This window comes from Equus quagga, chromosome 8, assembly GCF_021613505.1.
Source record: "Equus quagga isolate Etosha38 chromosome 8, UCLA_HA_Equagga_1.0, whole genome shotgun sequence".
NCBI classification, from domain to species: domain Eukaryota; kingdom Metazoa; phylum Chordata; class Mammalia; order Perissodactyla; family Equidae; genus Equus; species Equus quagga.
In genome coordinates this window covers 113864803-113886163 of record NC_060274.1, presented here as the reverse complement: position 1 = coordinate 113886163, position 21361 = coordinate 113864803, and the positions used below count along the sequence as shown (strand labels likewise).

General features: G+C 50.8%; 1 protein-coding gene and 1 long non-coding RNA gene across 7 annotated transcripts in view; one reads left to right on the top strand and one right to left on the bottom strand.

The window, feature by feature from the left end:
* Positions 1–275: 275 nt before the first annotated feature.
* LOC124244040 (uncharacterized) lies at positions 276–20685 on the bottom strand. Of its 3 annotated transcripts, none has more exons than XR_006889840.1 (7): positions 20437–20685; positions 19505–19598; positions 18221–18500; positions 17087–17375; positions 9088–9311; positions 5768–5956; positions 276–3350 (listed from the first exon to the last, which is right to left on the bottom strand). It is a non-coding gene; the product is annotated as an uncharacterized LOC124244040 (long non-coding RNA). The 3 variants fall into 3 exon arrangements; XR_006889842.1 differs by having other exon boundaries at positions 9117–9311; XR_006889841.1 differs by lacking the exon at positions 18221–18500.
* The window catches only part of LOC124244034 (solute carrier family 23 member 1-like), a 53740-nt gene continuing 50734 nt past the window's right edge, over positions 18356–21361 (top strand). The window contains exon 1 of one of the 4 annotated variants that reach the window (XM_046670240.1): positions 18356–18493. Coding sequence is in view for 2 of the 4 variants with exons in the window: in XM_046670238.1 (XP_046526194.1) it covers positions 18464–18493 (30 nt within the window). In the remaining 2 variants the exon portion in view is untranslated. The remainder of the gene's footprint in view (positions 18494–21361) is intronic. The other 3 variants (XM_046670241.1, XM_046670238.1, XM_046670239.1) reach the window with 3 other exon arrangements.

The following is a 21361-nucleotide window of genomic DNA, read 5'->3' as shown; positions in this document are numbered from 1 at the left end:
TGAGGGCTAGTCTTCCTCAGCAAAAAAGAGGAGGAGTGGCAGCGGATGTTAGCTCAGGGCTAATCTTCCTCAAAAAAAAAAAAAAAAGACCAAATCATCCCATTTGCAACAACATGGATGGACCTTGAGGGTATTATGTTAAGCAAAATAAGCCAGAGAAAGAAAAACACTGCATGATTTCACTCATATGTCGAACGTAATCAAACACATGGACAAAGAGAACAGTTTAATGGTTTCCAGAGGGGAAGGAGGTTGGGGCATAAGGAGTAAAGTGGCACATGTATATGGTGAGTGACAAAGAATAATGTACAACTGGAATTTCACAATGTTATAAACTATTATGATCTAAAGAAAATAATAAATAAAAAAAGTATTCTGCCAGTAATGATGAGAATGCTGCCACATTTCCCACTCAGATCAAACAGTTCAAGATGAGCCTAGCAGGTGTTCATTGGTGGGGGCTGAGCTAAGTCACAGACTGAGAACTGCTCCCTGGAGCAGGCTTCATGTCAGAGTTTCAGGAAAATTCATTTCTCACTGGTGCATATGCTCAGATCAGATGACATTTCAGGGAAGAATTGTGTGGGATTTCTGTTACAGTATCCAATATCGCTGCTGGTTTGCATCATGCCTTTAATTTTCTTCTCATTTTCCCATCTAAGTTTTATGATGTCTCATTTTCAATCTGGTCATTATAGGCGTATACTGCTCATGATTGGGTTTTAGATGAACTAAGGAAAGGGCAGTAGCCTTCTCAGTGTGCTGACAGTAGGGCAAAGGCACAGGATGTGTAGGGGAGTCTTCAGCGGGTTGAGCAAGTAGGTGTGAAAAGGAAATGGTGGATGCTCTTTCTTGGAATGTGGCTTCCTGGCCTTCGTGTGGACATCCGGTCAGGAAGCCACATTCTTCCTGAGCCAGCTTCTGTTGAAAGGACTGTTCTGAGTCTGGTGCTCAAGCATAGGGAGCATGTAAGCAACTCCTCTCTATGGGTATTGTCCTGCATTTCCAGCTGCTGGCTGGCTATTTCCATGCAGATGTCCACTGTCCTTTCACATGCAACATGCATGAAACCTGGTTCCATTTCCCCCCAACCTGTTCTGCTCCCTGCTGTGTTTGTAGACTTCACTTGTCAGTACTAGAGAGGGGTGTGGGAAAAGCTGTGGGCTGGGAGGTAGACCTGGATTTAGTCTGAGTCTTACACATAGCTGGGTGCCTTTGGGCAGATTCTTGACCTTTCGGAGTTGGGAAACCCTGGGCAAGCATCATCAATGCGAACCTCATGCCAGTTATGCCCAATAACTGTGGTGCACAGCATTGAACATACACGTTCTTATCAAGACTTCAGTTTTAATTGATCATGAGAGCACACTCTGTTCATAAATATCCACCTTTCATCTCCTGTTACTGATCATTTCTATCTGAGTCATTATTTAGTGTCTGTGCTGGGTATTTTCCGTTTCCCTTCCAGACCCACCTTCACCCCTCTCTATCCTATGCTCAGCCCCAGGAGGCTGACCTCCATAGGCTACATCAGTGTCCTGTGCCCTCTGGCCTTGGTTGAGTTTGGCCCATGTGGAACACCAGTAAGAAAGTAGAGGGAGAAAGGAGAGTGAGGCCATGATCATTAGTCTCCTGGCTCCCTACCCGGGAGGCACCTTGGCTTGGTTGTATCCCTGAGCCAAGGTCCCTGCACTTCACAAATCATCTTTCTCAACATGTCTCCTGGGTTCCAGTACATCTTACCTCCCCTAGTCCTTGGGCCTAAAGGTGGAAATGTCTCCTTCACTCTTACTACCTCTGGGTTACTACATATCCATTGTGGTTGCCTTATATTCCATCTCCACCTTTGAAAATGATCTAAACTGATTGTACCATCTGTTTCCTGGTGGGGGCCTGACTGATAGAGCATTGGAGAACAGGAGTGAGAGGGAGAACGTGGACAGGGCAACGTGACAGCACCATTTCCAAGGCTCAAAGGGCCACCTTCTGATCACTTCTCAGTAGAAGACAGAGTGAGTGGCTGAGGTGCCCTGTCTATGACCACACTTAGGCCTAGATAGAGGGGTCTGTTCTACTCCTCTTCTGGGTATGCCATCCCACCATGGGGCAAGGAGTTTGTGGGGCCAAGGGGACATGCTGACCTGGAGCCACAGCCCTCTTTCCAGGACCACACTCTCATTCCAACACCCTCGCCTTCCTGCCCAAATGGTCACTTGCAGAGCCTGTGCAGGCCGCTTCCCCAGGTGTGCACCCCTAGGCCCAGCCAAGGAGTGGCCAAGGGCGGATGTTCATGGAGGAGGGGTGGACAGAGCTTGGGTGTGCAGACTGGCTGTCCACTCGCATGCACTGAAGGCTCTTGTGGTGTGGGGTGGAGCCAAGGGTGAGGAAAGCAGGGGACCAGGCTGTGAGCTGTGACCTGCTCTCCCTGTGCCACTGCATTTGAGCACAGAATCCAAGGAGTCAGGGAATTCTAAATGCCAGCCGGCTAGCAGGTTGCTTTGAGGGCACGCTTGTCAGGGCAGGATGATAGAACATACTTATGTCACAGTTTGCTAACTTGACTTATAACCTTTCAGTAAGGATGCAAGGTAGGTAGGCCTCCATGTGTGCTTGTGCCCTGGGACCTGCAAATATTATGAGTGGGCTGTCCTCAGAGTTGTGCTGTCCCCAGGTGCTCCTATTCAATGGCAGGCAGCCTGTCCTCTTCCTAAAGACTTATAGGGACAGAGAGTCATCCCATTCCTCATTATTCTTGCTTCTCAGGACATTCTCTTCCTTCCTAAGTCCAGTTTCCTTAAGAAACAGGATATGGTGAGTTAGAAAGACCTTTCTGATGACACAGTGATAAGAAACAGGATTGGTGAGTTAGAAAGATCTTTCTGAGGACACAGTGAGAACCGCTGACAGGGGCTGAGCTTGCAGTTAGAATCCTGGCCTGGGCTTTCCAGTCCACACTAGAAAAGGTCGGGATGGGGTCCTAGGGAGGATGGAGAAGACAGGACAGATGGCTGTGAGTTGGTGACAGTTCCCCTTTCCTGCCATGCCATGCTCACCACAGGCGCTGGGGTTGGGATGACTCCCACGAGGGCAGCGTGCTCCAGGACACCTCTGCTGTGCTCAGAGGAGCACGGCAGGAGCCCAGGGAGATGGGCATCTTGCTGCTGCTCCTCCCAGCTCTCCCAGGGGAGCTCAGATGCAGGCGGCTCTTGGGGATGAGTATTTTCTGAGGCTTGATCAGCAGGGGCGGGCCCCTCAGCTCCTGGAGCAGGTGGCTGCTTGTTGGTTGGTGCAGGTTCCGTTGGGGGAGACTCTGGCCTGCCTGTTGGCCTGAGGAGGCATCCCTGGAACTGCTGCAAAGAAAGAGGAAGGAAGGAAGGGAATGTGAGTCATCTGGATGAGGATGGAGTAGAGCTGGGGCTGGGTTGAGAGGGGCTGCTCCCCGACTGTGCATCTACTCGCCGTCCTGCTCTTCAGACACAAATGCTGCCTCTTACCCCTAGGAGAGTGTGGGGCTCCTCCCCTAGTCTTCGCTGGTCTAGGGGATGGGCACTTTCTCTGGTGACACGTCCCTTCACTGCTTTTCCCAGCCCCTCCTAGTAGATGATAAGTGCCACTAAGGGCAGAGTCGGGTACCTATTCCAGCCATTTTCCAGTCGTACATTCCTCCTCCCCTGCACACACCATCACCACGAAGCTGTCTTAGCATCAAATTAAAGGCATCAATTGGCTGTGGGAGCGAGGTCTGTGCACATTGTCTTACTGTTATTGAGGCAAGTGAAGTCCGGGTAACCCATTGTTGGGCGTAAAAGGGAGAAAGAGAAGTTTCAGGGATGAGCAATGAGGTGGGGCCTGCTGTCTGTGATCTCTGTTCAAGGCCCAGATGTCCGCTGGGAAGCTGGCTGCAGGGAAGGGAGCAGCGAGGTTGCTGGGGCAGAACATGAGTCGGGGAGGCCAGGAGGCTGCTCCAGGGAGTGAAGCCAACCTCAGTGGGAAGGCTGAGTGTGTGTTAGGGACACTGTGTGGGGGCCCTGGCCTCTGACAAGGAGCAGCTGGGCTGTAGGGCTGTAAGGTACTGGAAAAATCTGGGGGCAAGAAACTGGTCCTGAATCTCATGTCTGGCTACATCCAGTGCCCTCCTCCTACTCCTTCCAGCCTGAATCAATGAAGCCAAATTGTTAACCTGGCCTCTGGGTGACCCACACTGCCCCCTGGCCAGCTGCTCAGGCCTTGGGGGCCCTAGAGATCAGGGCGTGGTCCATCTTAAGAATATTACCTCTGAAAGCCCCAGTTATTGGGGCACAGAGTGGGGCAGGAAGGTGGCTCCATGTCCCCAGGTCAGCCTTGTCCATAAGCTGCAAGTGCCTCCCCAGCACCAGGCCAGAGAAGTCGGCTCCTCCTCCTGTGTGGGGCCACCTCCCCGGGTAGTACCTGGAGGGTGGAGAGAAGGGGCCTGGTCCTGGGAGAAGCACTTGGGAGCCGGGCATGGATCGTTAGCTTCCCTCCCTCCTGCATGGGCATGAGGGCCCCACAAGACCCACTGCTCTGCCTGCCAAGAGTGTGAACTTCAGCACAGGAAGGGAATAAGGAGGTTGCCCAATCCCACCTCTCCCCACAGTCAGGTCAGGGCCCAGTGGGATTTTGCCCTAACAGGAGGGAGCCCCAGCCTGGGGCTGCTCTACCACAGAGGGAGGGACAGAAGGAAGCAAGGTCTAGCTCCACAGGGTCATGTACCCGCAGCAACAGCATCCTTCTCTCTGGTCTCCACTTTTATTTATTTATTTTTTTGGTGAGGAAGATTGGTCCTGAGCTAACACCTGTTGCCAATCTTCCTATTCTTGCTTGAGGAAGAGTGGCCCTGAGCTAATATTTGTGCCCATAGTTCTCCATTTTGTTTTGAAGAAGACTGGCCCTGAGCTAACATCCGTGCCCATCTTCCTCTACTTTATATGTGGGATACCTGCCACAGCATGGCTTGCCAAGTGGTGCCATGTCTGCACCGAGGATCTGAACCAGCGAAACCTGGGCCGCTGATGCAGAGTGCATACTGAACTGCTGCGCCACCGGGTGGGCCCCCATCCTCCATTTTGTATGTGGACACCACCACAGCATGGCTTGATGAGTGGTGTAGGTCCACGCCCAGGATCCAAACATATGAACCAGGCAGCCTAAGCTGAGCATGCTGAACTTAACCACTACACCATTGGGTCAGCCGCTAGTCTCCATGTTCTCTCTCTGCTTGCAGGGATCTGATCCCACAATCCTTGAATCAGATGGGATCATAGCAACTGGACCTCTAGTCTTGGCAGCAGCCAAAGGGGCTCTCCCTTCCTTCCAGCTGCTGTTAATGGACTGATGTGTGCACCCTTGGGGCAGCACCCTGAGCCCTGTTGTGTCAGTGGCCTCGTGTCCAGTCCTCATTCTGCACTCTCTCCCTGGGCTTGTTATCATGTCTATGACTTCAGATACCATTTATAGAGTTGAATCTCGAAACTGATACCTCCAGCCCCCTGCTGGGTGGTCCTCTGTATGTAGGTCTGCCTCCTCGACATCTCCACTTGGGCGTCTCAAAGTCACCTTGAACTCGATGACTGCACTCCTGCTCTTCCACTGCAAACCTGGTCCCTTCCAGTTTTCCCCAATTCAATAAAAGTCCTCACCTTCCATCACATCAAGCAGTCCAGAAACCCCAAGTCACCCCTAATACTTCCTTCTCCCTTACCCCACCCTCACCCTCATGCCCCTCCATTGTCAAGTTCTGTTGACTTACCTAGTAGTATCTCTTCATTTCCTTGAGTTCTGTCCATCTTCACTGTCACTCTGGTCTGAGCCATCATCTTTCAGCACCCAGACTCCTCCAACATGGTTTCACCATATCCATTCTTCCCCTTCCCAGTCTGTTCTCCACACAGCACCCAGAGTGATCTTTTTGGAATCGAAAGTTGTTCATGCCACCTCTCTATAAAAAAACATATCAGTGACTTCCCATTGCTCTTCAGATGAAAGATAAAACTCTTAACATGGCCCACAAGGCCTTGCATGTCTGGCCCCTGCCCCCTTCTCCTGCCTCAGCTTGCATCACTCTCCTCCTCATTCCCTGTACTCCAGTCTTCTTTTAGTTCCTCAAGCATTCTAGCCTCTCTCCTGCCCCAGGGCCTTCACACAAGCTGCTTCTTCTGCCTAAAACATTCTCAACTCATCAAAATATATCAGATCACAGTCATCATTTTCCCAGGGAAGGTCTTTCTGACTTCTTTGACTACATGAAATTCTCTTGTAATAAAGTCTTGCAGCACCATTCATCTCGCCTCCATAGCACTGATCACAGTTGAAATTATATATTAATCTGTATAAGTCTTGATTAACGTCTGTCTCCCATGCTAGATGATGAGTTCCATGAGGGCAGGGGCCTGTGTGTCTGTTCTTGCTCCTAGGATGTACTCATCACCTGGCATGATACTCAAAACATACTAAGTGATATTAAGTGCTCTGTAAAGTGTGGAATGGTCGGTGGCTGGGAGACTCGGAGGACCCAAGAAGGAAGGAATGCTCATTAATACATGGGCTGGAACTAAGCCTCGAAGCTAAAGTTCTGTTTTAGATTTCTGATATAAGTTGATACGGCTTTGTAGATTGAGAACAATATCTTTTCTCTCCTTGCCTTCTCCTTGCAGGATGGACTTGCAGAAGAAGACTTTGACAAAGGCCAAGACTTGGAGCTGGGCTCAGGAAAACAGCATTAGAGGGCTGGGAAGTCACGTGTGATTGGCGACTGTGTGAACTGTGGCCTTGAGGCCCCTGAGACAGCAGACGTCAGATGTCAGGCTCATCCATTGCTCTCCAGTCCAGCTTGTCCTTCCCCCAACCCTAGGATGTCAGAACCGTGGACAGCACTCAAGCCCAGGCCCAGGAAGATGGGATCTGCTCAGAATTCTGGCGAAGCAGAGGGAGAGTGAATGCCTGTCTCTAGGGAGAGGAGAGCTGGTGTCTATTTCTCCACTGGGCATCACTGCTACCCTTGTTCTCTATCACACAAGCTCTGGCAGGCTGCAAGGCGATAAAGCAAAGGAGGCCCCTCCCTATGCCCCAACTAGGGAACAGGGAGGGAATTGTGTGGGTCAGCCTGGAGAATGCTGGTTGGGGGCCCAGTCAAGGGTTATAGTCTTCGTGTGCTGTTCACCATGCAGCAACCCCACTTGACCTCGGTGGTAAGGTTAGGGTGGAGGGAAGCTCTGTGACAGAACTCTCTGCTTGAAGCTGTTTCCTGCAGCCAGGACTCCCCCAGCCCCAGTGCTTCCTGTCATACATGCAGCATCCTCTCAAACCTCTGAGCTTGGAGGTGGGGATGACCTCTTCCGAGAAGGAGTGCTGAGGCCCAGTTCCCCTCCCTTCCCTGGGCCCATCCACCCACATGGTCAGCACGGGCCGGTGTGTGCTCAGTGTGCCCACACTTTAGGGCTTTCAGCTTCACAGATCCAAGGTACTTCCATAGCACAGGCAGCTGCAGAGCTGCTCCTTGGCACCTTCTCCCAAAGGAACGACACGGCGAAGAATGGATAATGGCACTACTGAGACAGAGGCACTCACTGCTCTGTGGAAGCCATCCTGAGGAGTGACTGGGACAAAAACTGAGAGAGCTGAGGGCAAAGCCCCACACATGGCTCACTTGCATGGAGGGGAGCCCACAACGTGTTGCTGTGCTGCACGCTCACCCTCGGGGGCTCCAGACTGCAGCACCGTCCCCCAGGGACAGGCCAACGCTGCACTGCCTGTTAGCTGACATCCCACTCAGCACCAAGAAGGTCACCCCAGAGCCCAAAGAGTGGCCTGAACCTATCTTAATGATGTGGGAGCTGAAAGGGAAAGGGAAGCAGCCTGGACACTGGGGCTGTTTGGAGTAACTCAGAGGGGCTGGCCAGAATTAAGAGAACTAATGCCAAAAAGAACAAGCCTCCAAAGTTGCAGAAAACATATTTCTCTGCAGAAAACCCCAGGAGTGATTCTAGTACAGAACATCCCAAATGATCCCATTGAAGTCATTCTACAGCTCCCATCACCCCCAAACTGGCACGTAGATCAGTTTCATCTTCCATTGGCCAGACCTGCAGGTCAGTGAAGCACCTCCCCTGTCTCTATGCCAGGAAACGATTGTGGGAGAAAGTGTGTCATCAAGAGTAAAATCAACAAAAGTGCCACCCACTGGACCACGACAGGTTTCACCCCACAGAACCATCCTTTGAATGGCAACCTGAGCCACTTCAGTGGGGACTCATGGGGGGATCCAGCAGAGAGAGCAGAGTTTAACCTCTCTGAGCCCTCAGCACCACCCCACCTCCAGTTCTTTCAGTTCACAGCCTCCCTCCTATTCCCTCCAGCCTCCTTCCTCCATGAAGCCGTCCCAGGTTGAACAAGATCCAGCATAAATGGCAGCCCTCCCCACAGGACATTATTTTCTTCCCTTCAAAAATCATTTTTCTCAGATTCGAGTCATCTCCTTTATTCTCTAAGGTGTCCTATCTGGATTCCCAGAGTGGTGATCGGTCTGGGAGCACATTTTAAGCTAATTATTGGAGGCTTAGTGACAGCTCTGAGTGCTGGCTGCTCATCCTTCACTGCTCAGAAGGAGGATGCTCTGTTGCATTAAAGCAACTGACTTTGGGTTCAGGAGGTAACGGGGTCAGGACTTCGCCAGGGGAGGGACACTGTATGAAGGATGGTGGCTGCCACTTCCGAGACAGGAGGGAAGATGAGACCTGAGTCACAGCTCAGTCAGGTTGTCCTGGCCTGGGTCCTGGCTTCTTCCTATGCTTCTGCTTGTGACTTGATCATTTTATGCCAAGACAGTTACTTCTAATTCCCAAGGCTCCTAAGCCATCACTTCTACTTAGGGAGTGTGCTTTAAGCCTAAAAGTTAACATGACCACAAAAAAATACCTAATATTAAGGATGCCTTTGGATTTCTACCTGCCCCGCTCCACCATTTCAAGTTTATCCTTCTCCCCCTTCCCCACCCTCCCAACACTCACGCACAGCACCCACTGAATCCCCTCTGGCCAATGAGGGTGTCCTGGCCAGTGAAGTCACTTTTACCAGGCTGTCTTAGAAGAAGTGTGCTTGACCTGGTGGCCCAGGGCTCTCAGACTCGGTCTTAGGATTCTGAGCAAATCCCCAAAATTCTTTAGACTGTTGGTCCAGAGAGTGGACTTGCTCAGGAAATTCATTCACATCTCCTGCAGCAGCCGAGGGGCTTTCAGAACTCTCCAGAACATCAGATGCAGAGCAGATAAAGGTCTAAGTCCAGCACTTTCAATACCCTGGGAAAGGAAAGAAACCCAAACTTAAACACGACATATCAAGAGGGTGTGTAAACTTAAGCAGACGTGCACAAGTTTCCTTCAAAGAAACTTCCATGGGACACTGGACTGACTAGACCTCCGAGTTCAGCGTGGGAAGGTTCTGTCCCCCTCACTTTTCAGTTGCCCTGACCGGAAGTTCTCCCGTGCACTGCCCCCTCTGCTGTTCATAGTTTGCAGGGCTGTTTGTGCAATCCTCGCTATCTTCCCTCTCCACAAACCCAAGTTTCCAAGCCTGACTGTGTGCTGCTTTGATATTCGCAGCTGTATCCCCCTTCCCAGCCTTCTGCACACCTCGATTCAACGCAGAGCAGATCTAAGGGAGGGAAGGAGACGTCAGTGAGGACGGGCCTTTGCGATGGTCCCGTTGATGCCCAGACCAAAAGCCAAGTGACCCTCCTGAGCGCTAAGCTATTTGCACCCACTTTCCTCTGAGATCTCTGGCACCCTCTCTCCCTTCTTTCTCAGCTCTGACGTTTCTTTTTTCTGCCAAGCTGCAAAGCTTATTTAGAACCAATTGTGAAGAAAGGTTTTATTTAACACTCACTTCTTTCTCCCAGAAGTCTTCCTTTGCCTTTTTCCATGGACTCCTTTTTTGGAAGAAGGGACTTTTGAGGTCCTTGCAAAAGGGATGATGGCAAAGGGAAGGCCCCTGAGTAGCTGCTCTGGAGAGCAGTGAGCTCGTGAGAAACTCAAACCCTCTCTACCGAGCCTTGCGTTAACGATATTTTCTTATTTTCTGGATTCCTGGTGCTCTGGCATTTGGGGCTTGCTGACCAGGGGAAGAAGGCTTCTCCCAGGGCTGGCCAGTTCCCAGAGGGAGCAAATGACTTCCCTGTGAGGGTGCCTATTCCACGCAAACCAACCAATCCAGAGCTCATACCTTCAACTACCTCCTTTATCTGGCCAAGTCACTGTCCCCCTGCCCTGATCATCCCAGCGCTGCATACCTGACAACTAGGAGCACAGCTAAGCCCCAGAGCCTTCCAGAATTGTTCAAACTCACCAGTCCTCAGCCTGGCCAGCTACTGACCCTGCGTTGCTCATCCCTCCCTGCAGAAACCCCAGTAAATGCTTTTGCCAGTGCTTTCCCCTTGCTCCCTCTTCCTCCTGTCTGACCCTCGTGCCTCTCCGTGTGCCCCGTGTGGCAATGACAGCAGCATCTTCTGCCTTCGGGGTCTGACCAGCAAGTGGTGAGCCTTGTGTTGTCAACCCTGGGCTCAGGCAGAGGAGGCCAGAACCCACCCTGCACTCTCTAGACATCCCCTGTTGTTTTGTGGGCAGAATCTTAGACAGTGGAAGGAAGGTATTGAAGTCCACCTCTTTCTGCACAAAGACCTGGCCCAAGAGTTCAGAGTCACAAGTTCATGACTGAGACATGCTGAATGAGCTTGGATAGTTTGATTCAATCTTCCTGCTATTCCTGGAGTCCTACTGTGTGTGCCAGACACTGTGTGATGGGGAGTGGTGAGCAGTGGGGCTCAGAGGAACCAAACCGTGAAGGACATCGTAGGCCTTGCTAAGGATTAGTTTTACTGTGTCCTCCGGGCATGGTTGAATCTGGAAGGGTTTTAAAAAGTAGAATGACATGACTAGACTTATGTTTAAGAGTTTATCCAGACTGCTGTGCATACAATCCTAAGGAAGCTGATGCAGAACTGAAAGAGGAGCAATGACGTTGGCTTAGATGAAGTTAATAGATTTGCTACTATTAGAGAGAACTGGACACACGAGATATATTTAGGAGGTGAACTTGGCAGAGCTTGGGAAGGACTGCATGTGGTGGACCAAGCTCCAGCTTGGGCATTTGGTGGATGTCGGTGTCATTCACTGAGAGGAGGAGCGTGGAGCGAGCAGCTGTCCTCCTTCTCTGGGCCTTAGTGTCCTCTCCAGTTCCCTCCGGCTTTCATAATCTAGAATCCTACTTCCCAGAGAGGACATTTCTCTGCAAGAAGGTGGAGGCAATAAAGGGGGAAGGGATGTTTACACTAGTGGACCCTGAGTTAACCTTTGAACGTCTTGTCAGGCTGGCCTTCAGTAAAGGCCTGAGGACACGTGGGTCTTGGTCAGAGCTGAGAAACTACCCATGATGGCCACCTTGTGTGCTCCTGAGGAGAAGCGTCCTTAATATGTAGCCCAAGCTCCATTGCCTCTCAGCCCTGTTAAAAGTGATCAAAGAGAAGATGGATACTGCGTGCAAGAAGTATTTAGGTCACACTCCTATTGAGAGGAATTGAGCAAACAAAAGAGCAGAGGCCAAAACCATTATTCATTTCTTATAAAGCTAGTCAAGCAGAATTCCACACATTCTAGATTGTCTTAATCTGTTTGTACTGTTATGATAAAAATGCCTTGGGTCAAGTGGCTTTAACAGTAAACATTTATTTCTCACAGTTCTGGAGGCTCAGAAGTCCAAGATTAAGGTGTTGGCAGGTTCACTGTCTGGTGAGGACCTGTTTCCTGGTTCATAGACTTTCTTGCTGTTTCCTCATATGGCAGAAGGAGCGAGGGAGCTCTCTGGGGTCTCTTTTGTAAGGGTATTAATTCCACTTAGGAGGGCTCCACCCTCATGACCTAATCACCTCCCAAAGGCCCCACCTCCAAATAGCATCACATCGGGCATTAGGATTTAACATATGAATCTGGTGGGACACACACATTCAGTCTATAGCATAGATCTCAGAAGGTCTCCGGCCCTAGGCTCCCCCCTCACCCAGCTGCAGCTGGTTCACTAACAGGAGCCGGTGCTTACACTAGAGTGGGGAGGACGTGCAGGAGCTGGAGGGTCCTCAGACCTGGGCTCCCACCGACTCCACTGCAGTCAACCCCTGGATAGCAGAGGAGCTGCGATGGAGCCCAGTGCCAGGACAGCACTGGTGGAAGTACAACATTGTAGATAGTGTAACGAAGGGCCACCCTCCATGATAACTGGTCCCTGATTTGAGCATTTGATGGAGGTGGCATGTGGGGAGGACAAACACTGAATCTGTTTCATCCAAGGCCCATGCAACCAGAGTTGCTGCTCCTGGAGAAATTTTCTGGTGATGCAGAGGGTGACCCTCCTTTCTCCTTAAGGCATCCACAACAGGTAGGAAGTTCAATCAAAAAGTGCAGGTGGACAAAGTAAGTTAATTTTTATGCTGAACCTCCATTCTACTGGGATGGTGGATGTTCACCCCTTTCCTGGAGTTTGTGGCTAAATTCTGGAGCAGTTGTGTGGTGCCAAGGCTTTAGGGAAGGCCCCATCTGGTCCTGAGTCACCTGTGCTCACAGGTGTCCCCTGAGGTGTCTATTGTCTGTCTTGTCCACATTCTTCAGTTCATGTGTGTCCCCACTACGAAGGCCCTTGTCCTTTCTGGCCCATCAGCCATCTTGACCACCTCAGATTCTCTGACTCTGGCTTGAGCACCCAGGAATCATTCGGCTTCTTCAGTGTCCTGGGAGGTGTTGTCTGTGGCCCTGCCACCTGTCATACAGATGGTCCCTCTCTGGCATCTTGTTGGCGTCTTGCTTGCCTCTCCCCCAGAAATTGTGGCAGAGCCAGTGTTCTTGCTTCTCCTTTTTCCCTCACCATTGTCCCCTCAACTACCTGTGGGGTGAAATCCCTCCCTCTATAAACGGTGATATTTTGCCTGAGGAACCTAGCATTGTTATTATTTCCAAAATGTTATTCTTCCTCAGTGTCTTCCTAATAAGTCCTTGTGTCCCCTCGAAGAAGGGGGACACTGGGCTCTACCCAACACAAACTGTGCCTGGCTCTGTGGGTAAGACACTCCTCAGGGTCTCTGAGGAGCAGCCAGCAGTCACAGAGTACTGAGCTAAGTTCTCTCCTCCCTCCTGGGCACTGTGCCCATCCCTCCTCCTCCCCTCTCCTACCAGGGGCCCAGCAGAACTTTTCTTGGATCCAGAGAAGCCTCTGAGTGTCTCACTGAGTGGGGGAGCTTTCCCTGTGGTCTTTGCCTTAAAGGCAGCAATAACTGTGGGCTAGCTCCTGCCCCCAATCTCCAGCCTCATCTGCTTCTTCCTCAATCACCGTCCCATCCCTGGGCCTCGGCTGTCTGCCATGGCAGAGGTTAGGGGTCAGCTGGGTCTGGAATCCTGGAGGACCCTCAGGGCTCCTGCTTCTGCTCCCCCTTGTCTCCTGAGACCTTCCCAAGTACACCTCACTTCCACACATTTGGCTGAGAGTTCATGGCTTTATGGGTCAAGACTCCCATGAAATGTCAATCACTCCTCGAAGCACAGCCAACCAAGACACTTACAGGCCCTCAGTTCCTAAGAGCTGTCTTGGAACTACACGTTGTTCCCTCTAGCTTTGCTGTGGGTTCAGAATCCTCCCCTGAATTCAGTTTGCATTAAGTCCAGCCCCTGACTGTTTGGTGAGCACTGGGGCCCTCGGTCTTGGCTGCCTCAGGTAGAGGTGCCCCTGTCTGATGGCCCGTGACACCAGCCAAGTGCCACCAGGGCTGCCAGTTCTGGTAAAAACCTCTCTGCCCTGGAGGCAGACCCCTGGCTGCTGCTTTTGGAACTGCCCCTCTCTCTCCTGGAAGAGGGTCCATTCTTTTAGAAATTCCAAGTGGGGCATAAGGGACGTAAAAATTTCCCTCCATGCCCTGCTTGTCCAATAGAAGAGCTTGGACACTGAGAGACAGAGACGAGCTGAAGGGTTAGCAGAAGCAGTTAGTTCCATAAGAGCAGAGAACAAAGATTATAAATGGCAAATTGCCTGTTGTGATGTTTTTGTTAAGCAGCCCTGGAGTCAGGCCTGTGCTCTGCAAGGGCCCAGGGAGGAATATCCAGGGGGGGTCCTAGGACTTGGATGCGATGGAACTGACCTGGGGGCTGTGGAAGCAAGACCCGAAACCAGCTTATGGAGAGTCGGGTTGAAAACTACTACTCCAATATAAGCAGGCAGATTCCAAAGTGGGAAGACAGGTTGCCAAATTTAACTGATGCTCCAAGCTGCCCCTTCTCAGCAGAGGATATGAGCATGGATATGTTCCAGTAAAGCTCTGTTTTTAAAAGTAGACTGTGGGCCAGATTTGACTTGTGAGTCATAGTTTTCCAACCCTTGTTCTAGAAACTGAGATTCAGTTAAGCATGAGTATTGGACTATTTAGACCAGGAAGTCACAAATCAAGAGCCACAATCCATTGAGGCAGTGTTTCCAAGCTGTACATATCAAACTTTGAAGTAAATAATTTTGCAAATCTAAACCTAAAATTCTACAACTCCAATTTCTAGTGAAACAAGCCAGGGCTGTGTAAAGATGTTAGGAAACCCCACTGTCCATGGTTAATGTTGGTTTCTTGACCTTTCAGAACAAGAGTATATGAAATTAGGTAGAGCCATGAGTCACTTAATGATGAGGATATGTTCTGAGAGATGCGTTGTTAGGCGGTGTCGTTGTGAGAACATCACAGAGTGTACTTATACCAACGTAGATGGTATGGCCTCCTGCACACCTAGGCTACATGGTGCTAATCTTATGGGACCACCATTGTATATGTGACCCATCATTAACCAAAAATGTTGTTATGCGATGCATGACTGTTCATTTGAGTGAAGCATCTTATGGACAAATGGGCTTTAAATTGTTCCCCAACAGTTTCTTGTATTGTTTTTGCTACATTTTAGACAATTCTGTTGTGGAAAAATATGTTGAGATGGTTAACATTAGAACAAATGTGTAAGTTATTTTTAATGCTCTACTGTAATCGAATCTAATTAATGCAGTAATCATTGTTACTGAAGGGTAAAACTTAGCAAATATTGTGCAAGTAATTCTAAAAGAAGAACCTGTCTAGGATTGGAGATAAAGTCTAAGTTTGTGGATTGGTGTTTTGGTTGCAAATGACAGAAAACCCAAATCAAATTGGTTTAAGCCAAAAAGAAAATTTACCAGCTGAAGTATATGGCTAGATACATGGGATCAAATATCACTGGCACCCAGTCTCTCTCCATCTCTGTTCTGTTCTCCATGTCGGCTTCCTTCTCAGGCTCTATACAGTTGTCAGATGACTGCCAGCAGCTATAGAGCAGCATCCTCCAGGTTCAAGTTTAGTGAAAAAGAGAAAATGCCTCTTTCCCCAAAGTCCCGGCAGAAGTCTCATTGCACCTCAGTGGCTCTAGTTGGGTCCTGTACCCATTGCTAATCCAACCAAGGCTGTGGCCAGGAGTTTGCGGTGCTCCAGCTGCCCCACCCCCTCCTGCAGGGCAACCACTGGGCAGAGTAAATTTGCATGAAGCACGTAGGCTGGCTGCCGTGGATCAGGATGGTTCCCCGGAGGAAAATGAGGGAAGGCTGAATGGATTATGAATGGCAAAACCAAAAGCTGCACCCACAGTTTAGTTTGACCTACTCTCGAGAAGCTCTGGTGGCCTTCTTCATGCTTGCTGTCAGGCGTGATTTTCCTCATGGCCATGTCTTGGCAAATTCCCTCCTACAACAGCCAACTGCCAATGTATCTGACCCCAGCAGAGAAAAGGTCCAGGTCAAGCCTTCCTGCTTAGCCTACTCCACAGGCAAAGATGGTGCATCCATTGGGGCTGTCATGCATTATATATGGAGAGGCCCAACGCCTTTCTCCTCCCAAAGTGCCTAGAGCCTGAGGAACTGCTTCAAATTTGGGTTTATGTGTGACAATGGAATGGGACATTTGTAATTCCGTCATGTGTTTGAGGAAAGATCACTGGTTCCCAGAGAGACTCCATATTGTTAAAACAAATTCCTCTCATTTCTTGAGCTAATTACCAGAACTAGATTTCTGTAACTCAAAGCACAGAGTCATGAATAATTAACGTGAATGTGTTGGGTGTATATTGAGAACCTGGTGTGTGTATGGGGTGGTGGGATGATTCCAGCTGGGGCAGGAGGGCGAGGCCATCAGCTGGGGCAGAAATATTGTTGGGAGATTTGTTGGGTACCACAGTGGCTTTAGTGTGAGAGATGGTGGCAGAAACCAGGCCAGGCAATGAGTGGAGAGACCACAGTCCGTGGAAATCACTTCTGAGGGGCGGAAGGTGGAGGAAAAGGAGCGGTGCTGGCTTGGCTCCTCATCTGAGCTGCTGAGGGGGTGGGGACTACACGGACAGCAGCAGTGACTGCAGGCCACAGGGCGAGCACAGAAAGGACTTGTGCAGAGAACCATGTGAAACAAAAAGTGTCAGGCCCAGAAGAAAGGACTTGAAGATGAAGAGTGAGGAGGGTTCTGGAACCCAGTGAACAGGCAGCCAAACGAAGTGGGAACAGGAGACCATCTTTGTGATTTACCTCAATTGTGGAGCTAGGCCTGTGGCATCTTTCCTTACACTCTAGGGGAGTTAATTGTCCACCTAAACAGTCGGCGGGGTGGGAGAGAAGGGTGAAGCCAAGAAAGGCAAGACCTTCAGTGTGGGGAGGGCAGCATCTTGGAGAAGGTCCCTTCTTCCCTGTTGCCCCAGAAGTGACAGAGAAAAGAGAAGTCCAACAAGAACCCACCCCTGCCCCTGCCCGCAGGTCTGTGGGATGGGGTTGTGGCGGGCAGGACAGGCAGCCCCTGCTCTGATGCCCACCAGCCAGGCCCTCCTGCAGCAGTGAAGCCTGTGCTGCTCGCTGTGGAGATCCTCGTGGATGGTGACACCTGCTATCCATCCACCTTGTACCTTGTGCAGCCCAGGGAACCGCACATTTCGTGTGTTCAGGGGAACCCAACAGATGGAGGAGTCCATGCCCTCCTGGGGCTGAGCAGTCTCACCTTCACTTCCAAGTGACTGTTGAGCCCCTGGGTGCCATTTGTAGAGGACCCACGTTTCCTCTCAGGGGCAGGCTGAGCAAGCCCCTTGGTGTATACTCTCTCTGGGCCATCTTCCCTGGAGCCTTGTCCTTCCGTTCTCCAGACCCAGAGGGTTCGCAGGTCTCCATCCAGCATCTCCTTGAGCCCCGCGGGCTGTGGAACAAGACTGTCTGGGTTTGAACCTCAGCTCCTGCATTTGCTATGAGCCTCCGGCAAAGAGCTCACCCCATCAACACCTGAGTTTCTTGATCTATAAAATAAGGATGTGGATACTAGTTTGCAGCGAACATTAAATAAGATAATACAAAAAAGGTGCAGCAATTCAACATAGTTAAGCATTTAGTAAAGCTAGGTACTTAGTGACCTTTGACTGTCTTCCGACCTTGGCTTTCTGTCACAGCCCAAATCAAGTCTGTCTTCTCCCTGGTCAAGCATCTCATTGTTGCTTTTCTCAGTGCTCCCTCTTGGACCAACTTCCAATGATGTCTATGTGTGTCCTGCGTGTTTTTTGAACTTTGAGACCCAGCGCCACCCATTTGAGAACATGACACCAACATGAGTAGCTGGCACTTGGTTTTCTTGGGACTTTGTGGAATAGTGTTTGTCTCGTGTTTTCGAGGAGGGCCTGTCAAGTGCCCTCTGCCGAATGAGGGTAAGACGATGCCTTCCTGGACCCGTCTCTCTAAAAGCTGAGTTGTTAGATGTTTCTGGGTGTTAGGGAGACAAGCACCTAAGAATTAGAAGCATTTTTTCCTCAGTCTCTCACTGAGGTTTTGCTGTACCCTTGAGCCCTAGTGGCTGCTCCCAGGTCAACAGTAATACCCTTTCCCTCATGACTTCATTAATGCGTCTCAGGGGCCAGCCTGGTTGGGCTGTTTTTGCAGTACTTTCATCGCAGCTCAGCCAGTCACCAGAAATCAGCTTTCGAAACTGAAAAGCCTCTTCAGCCAGAGCCTCCCCCTCACCCCCCTCCTTTCCTGCTCCCGGGAACTCGGCTTCCCGAAAGTGAGCTCCTGCCACACCCTGACAGGCTGTGCCCTGATTTGTTCCTTAGCGTCATGGGGTATCAACTTCTCTGCAATTACCCAAACTTACCAAATTATGACTGGAGAGGGCTGGGGTGGGGCGGTGTGGGTGGCGGGAGTCTGTTGCAGATCCGCATCTGGAGCCAGGAGGCCCCACCCTCCTCAGAGCCAGGCCGGGGATCCCTGCCTGCCTCTCACTTTTATTATTTTGGCGGGCATTGAGAAGTTAATCTTTCTCTATTGGAGCAGCTTCCCTTTTTTTTCACCCTGGGAGGACGCCAACAGGAGTCCTCCAGTTGCCGTGAAGTCTGCCATGACCAGCTGTGAGCACCCCGACTTCCTGGTGAGTACTGGTAGAAGAGAGAGGGAAAGAGAAGAGGGGGGCAGGCAGAAAGGGAGAGAGAGGCCCCGAGGGGCCAGCAGGGAGTCCTAAAGCCCCCATTCCTTATTAGTGCTAAGGACCAAGCCTCACAGTCTAGACAAGATTTTAGGTGATTAAACAGGGGTGGCGGCCGCCCTCCAACCTGGTCCCCAGAGGCAGAGATTCCTCCCAGGGCTGACCCTGTGGATGAACCACAAGGACTGAGGAAGAGCTGGAGGAGCCGCTTTGCTCTACCTTTGACCTTAGGTTTGTCTCTGTTGAATCCAAATATTTGTTTTCCAGGGTTCTCAGTGTTACAATTTCTTTGCTCAGAAGCCCTTTCTGAACAAAGCAAAGGGAAGGAGAGAGGGAAGCAGAGAGAGAGAACTAATGTTTGCTGACAACCCACATGCCCCAGGCACTTCATGTACTTGGCTTCCTTCCCTCCAAGCCAATGGCACAGGCACCTCTGTTCCCATTTGCCTGATGAGGAACCTGAGACCCAGAGGAGTAGAGTCACAGTGACCCATCTGGAGGCTCGCAAGCTAGTCCTGGGCCCACCACCTCTCCCACCTGTTTCGGCCACCTGAGACTAACAGGGGATCTGAGCAGAGACCCTCTGTTCTTGCCACTCACACCACAGGCAGAAAGAGCCCCTTTGCACTAGGCCAGGGCTGTTGCCCAAATGAGTCCCAGCCAAGGCATCTGCGGGACAGCTGCCCCTTGCACCTGGGCTGGGTCCCCAGAGCTCTCCCCTGGAGCCAGGCTGCCAGACCCTGCCCACTGCTGGTCAGCCATCTGGTAAAGAGGCCCTGGCCATCTCTTCTGGAAAGTTGTGGGAGGCCCCTGAGAACATTCCCCTTTCTTCTCCTCAGAATCCTTTCTGCCACTACCTCATGGAAGCAAAATGAAACTAAAAGAAAAAAAAGTCTTGGGAAATAAGTTGAAGACTGTTTTCTGAAGGCTGGGATCTTTGCCACACTTGGGGCTCACCTGCGGCCAGTGGGGAGGGGAGGTCTGGGCCCGGATCCATCTCCTCTTCTGTGGCGTCTTCTCTTCATTTTCCTCAAAACCTCAGTTTCAGCACCTGGATTAAGAAGTCACTTTTCTGAGATGTTTTTGGTTTTCACATGCATGTTTCTCTGCTAGACACTTCTGGGCATACAATCACAGGGAAGACAGCTTATGGCCTAGCTAGGGGAAAACAGTGTACACAAAAATTACTTCTGGTACAAGGGAGAAATGGTAAATTACATAACATAGGCAACATGTGCTGGAGTACTAGGGAGAAAAATCGCACGGGGGTGCAGGGTCAGGGGAGGTGATGGGGAGGAGGCATTGAGCTCTTGGAAGCAGGGGGTGGGTAGGGGAAGCAGGGCACTGAGTGGGGAGCACAGGGGGAGCAAAGGCTCTGAGGCGGGATCATCGAGGCCACATTTGGAGAAACCTGGACAATCTGATTGGCTAGAGCCTGGTGAACGGGAATGTTAGGAAACGAACCTAGAGGGTCCGGTGGGGGCACAAAGGCTGTGTGGGGTGCGGATGGAGTCAGAGGGCAGGGATCCGTCTTCCCCCAGGAACTCCCCCTTCCCACTGCTGCTCTCCCTGCACCAGGGTCTCTTCCTGCTCTGCTCATGTGTCCTGGGAGCTGGAGGGCTGTAGGCACAGGGGACGCACCTGCAGATGACTGCCCTTGACGCCAAAACAGGACGGTTCCTTTCCCCTGTTTACAGTGGGACCTTGGACAAGCCATGAGCCTCACTGAGCCTCACTCTCCCCACCTCTAAATTGGAGCAGATGAGAGGATGCATCGGAAGCTCTTTGTGAACTGTAAAGCTCTATAAAACGCCAAGGCATGGCAGAACTCCTCTTTTGATCAAGTGTTTTGGTGAGATTACAGCTATTTATTGAGCTGATGGACTCACCTCCAAGCCGAAGAAGAGCTGTGGCCTCTCTTCTCATCCCAGTGCTCACTGGCAGGGATTCTGTGTCAAGAATCCACTCTTCCTCCAAAAAGGGGCTTGAAAGCTTCTGTCTGTGGCTGCATGAGTCACAGGCGCAGACTTCTCCCTGCAGGGGATTCTCTGGGAGAAAAGCGCCTCCTAGATTCAGATATGCTCCCGGATGGGACAGCGTCCGCCTCTGTTTGAGAAGGCTGCTCTAATGTCACTTGTTTCTATGTATGTCTTTACTATGCTAATGATTCATCTCTGACCCACATGAATCTTAGTGATCTGTGTACCTGCTTGTTTTATTTTTTGTTCCATCTCTTTGCATAAGTGACATGAGGTCACCAGGTCTACCAGCCATGGCTGACGGGCTTCCAAGAAGTCACACACACTTGTCAGAAGAGAAGAACCAGCTGTTCTCAAGGAAGACAGGATTTTCCCAGCTCTAAGTTCTAAACAATTTTTTTTGATTTTTTTTTTTACTTGGGGCGTCGTGCAAGGTCGCTTTCCCTGATAACTGTTTTAAAGCGGATGCAGGAGTGGTTTCCATAATCTTCAGATGGTCCAATTTGATATCCAGACAGAACTTAGATTATTGAGAGGTCCACAGACTAGGAATAGTCTTGAGTCATTGGCTCCTGTGAGGGCAAAAGACCAGAAGGTCCAGAGCCAACAGTTCTCTCCAGTCAGTGTTTCCCTCCCCGTCACCCTCCTGAGAATTCTGGGAGGTCCTGAGAGAGGATGTGAGGTGAGCTTGTTGGCAGAACACGCACAGCTGTACCAGCCACAGCCCTGTGAGCTCACGCATGGGCGCACACAGCAGGATGCCACATACACTGCACACACTGGAGTCTTCAAGTGTCCTTACAACCATCGCAGATTGAGATGGGGAGACTGGGGC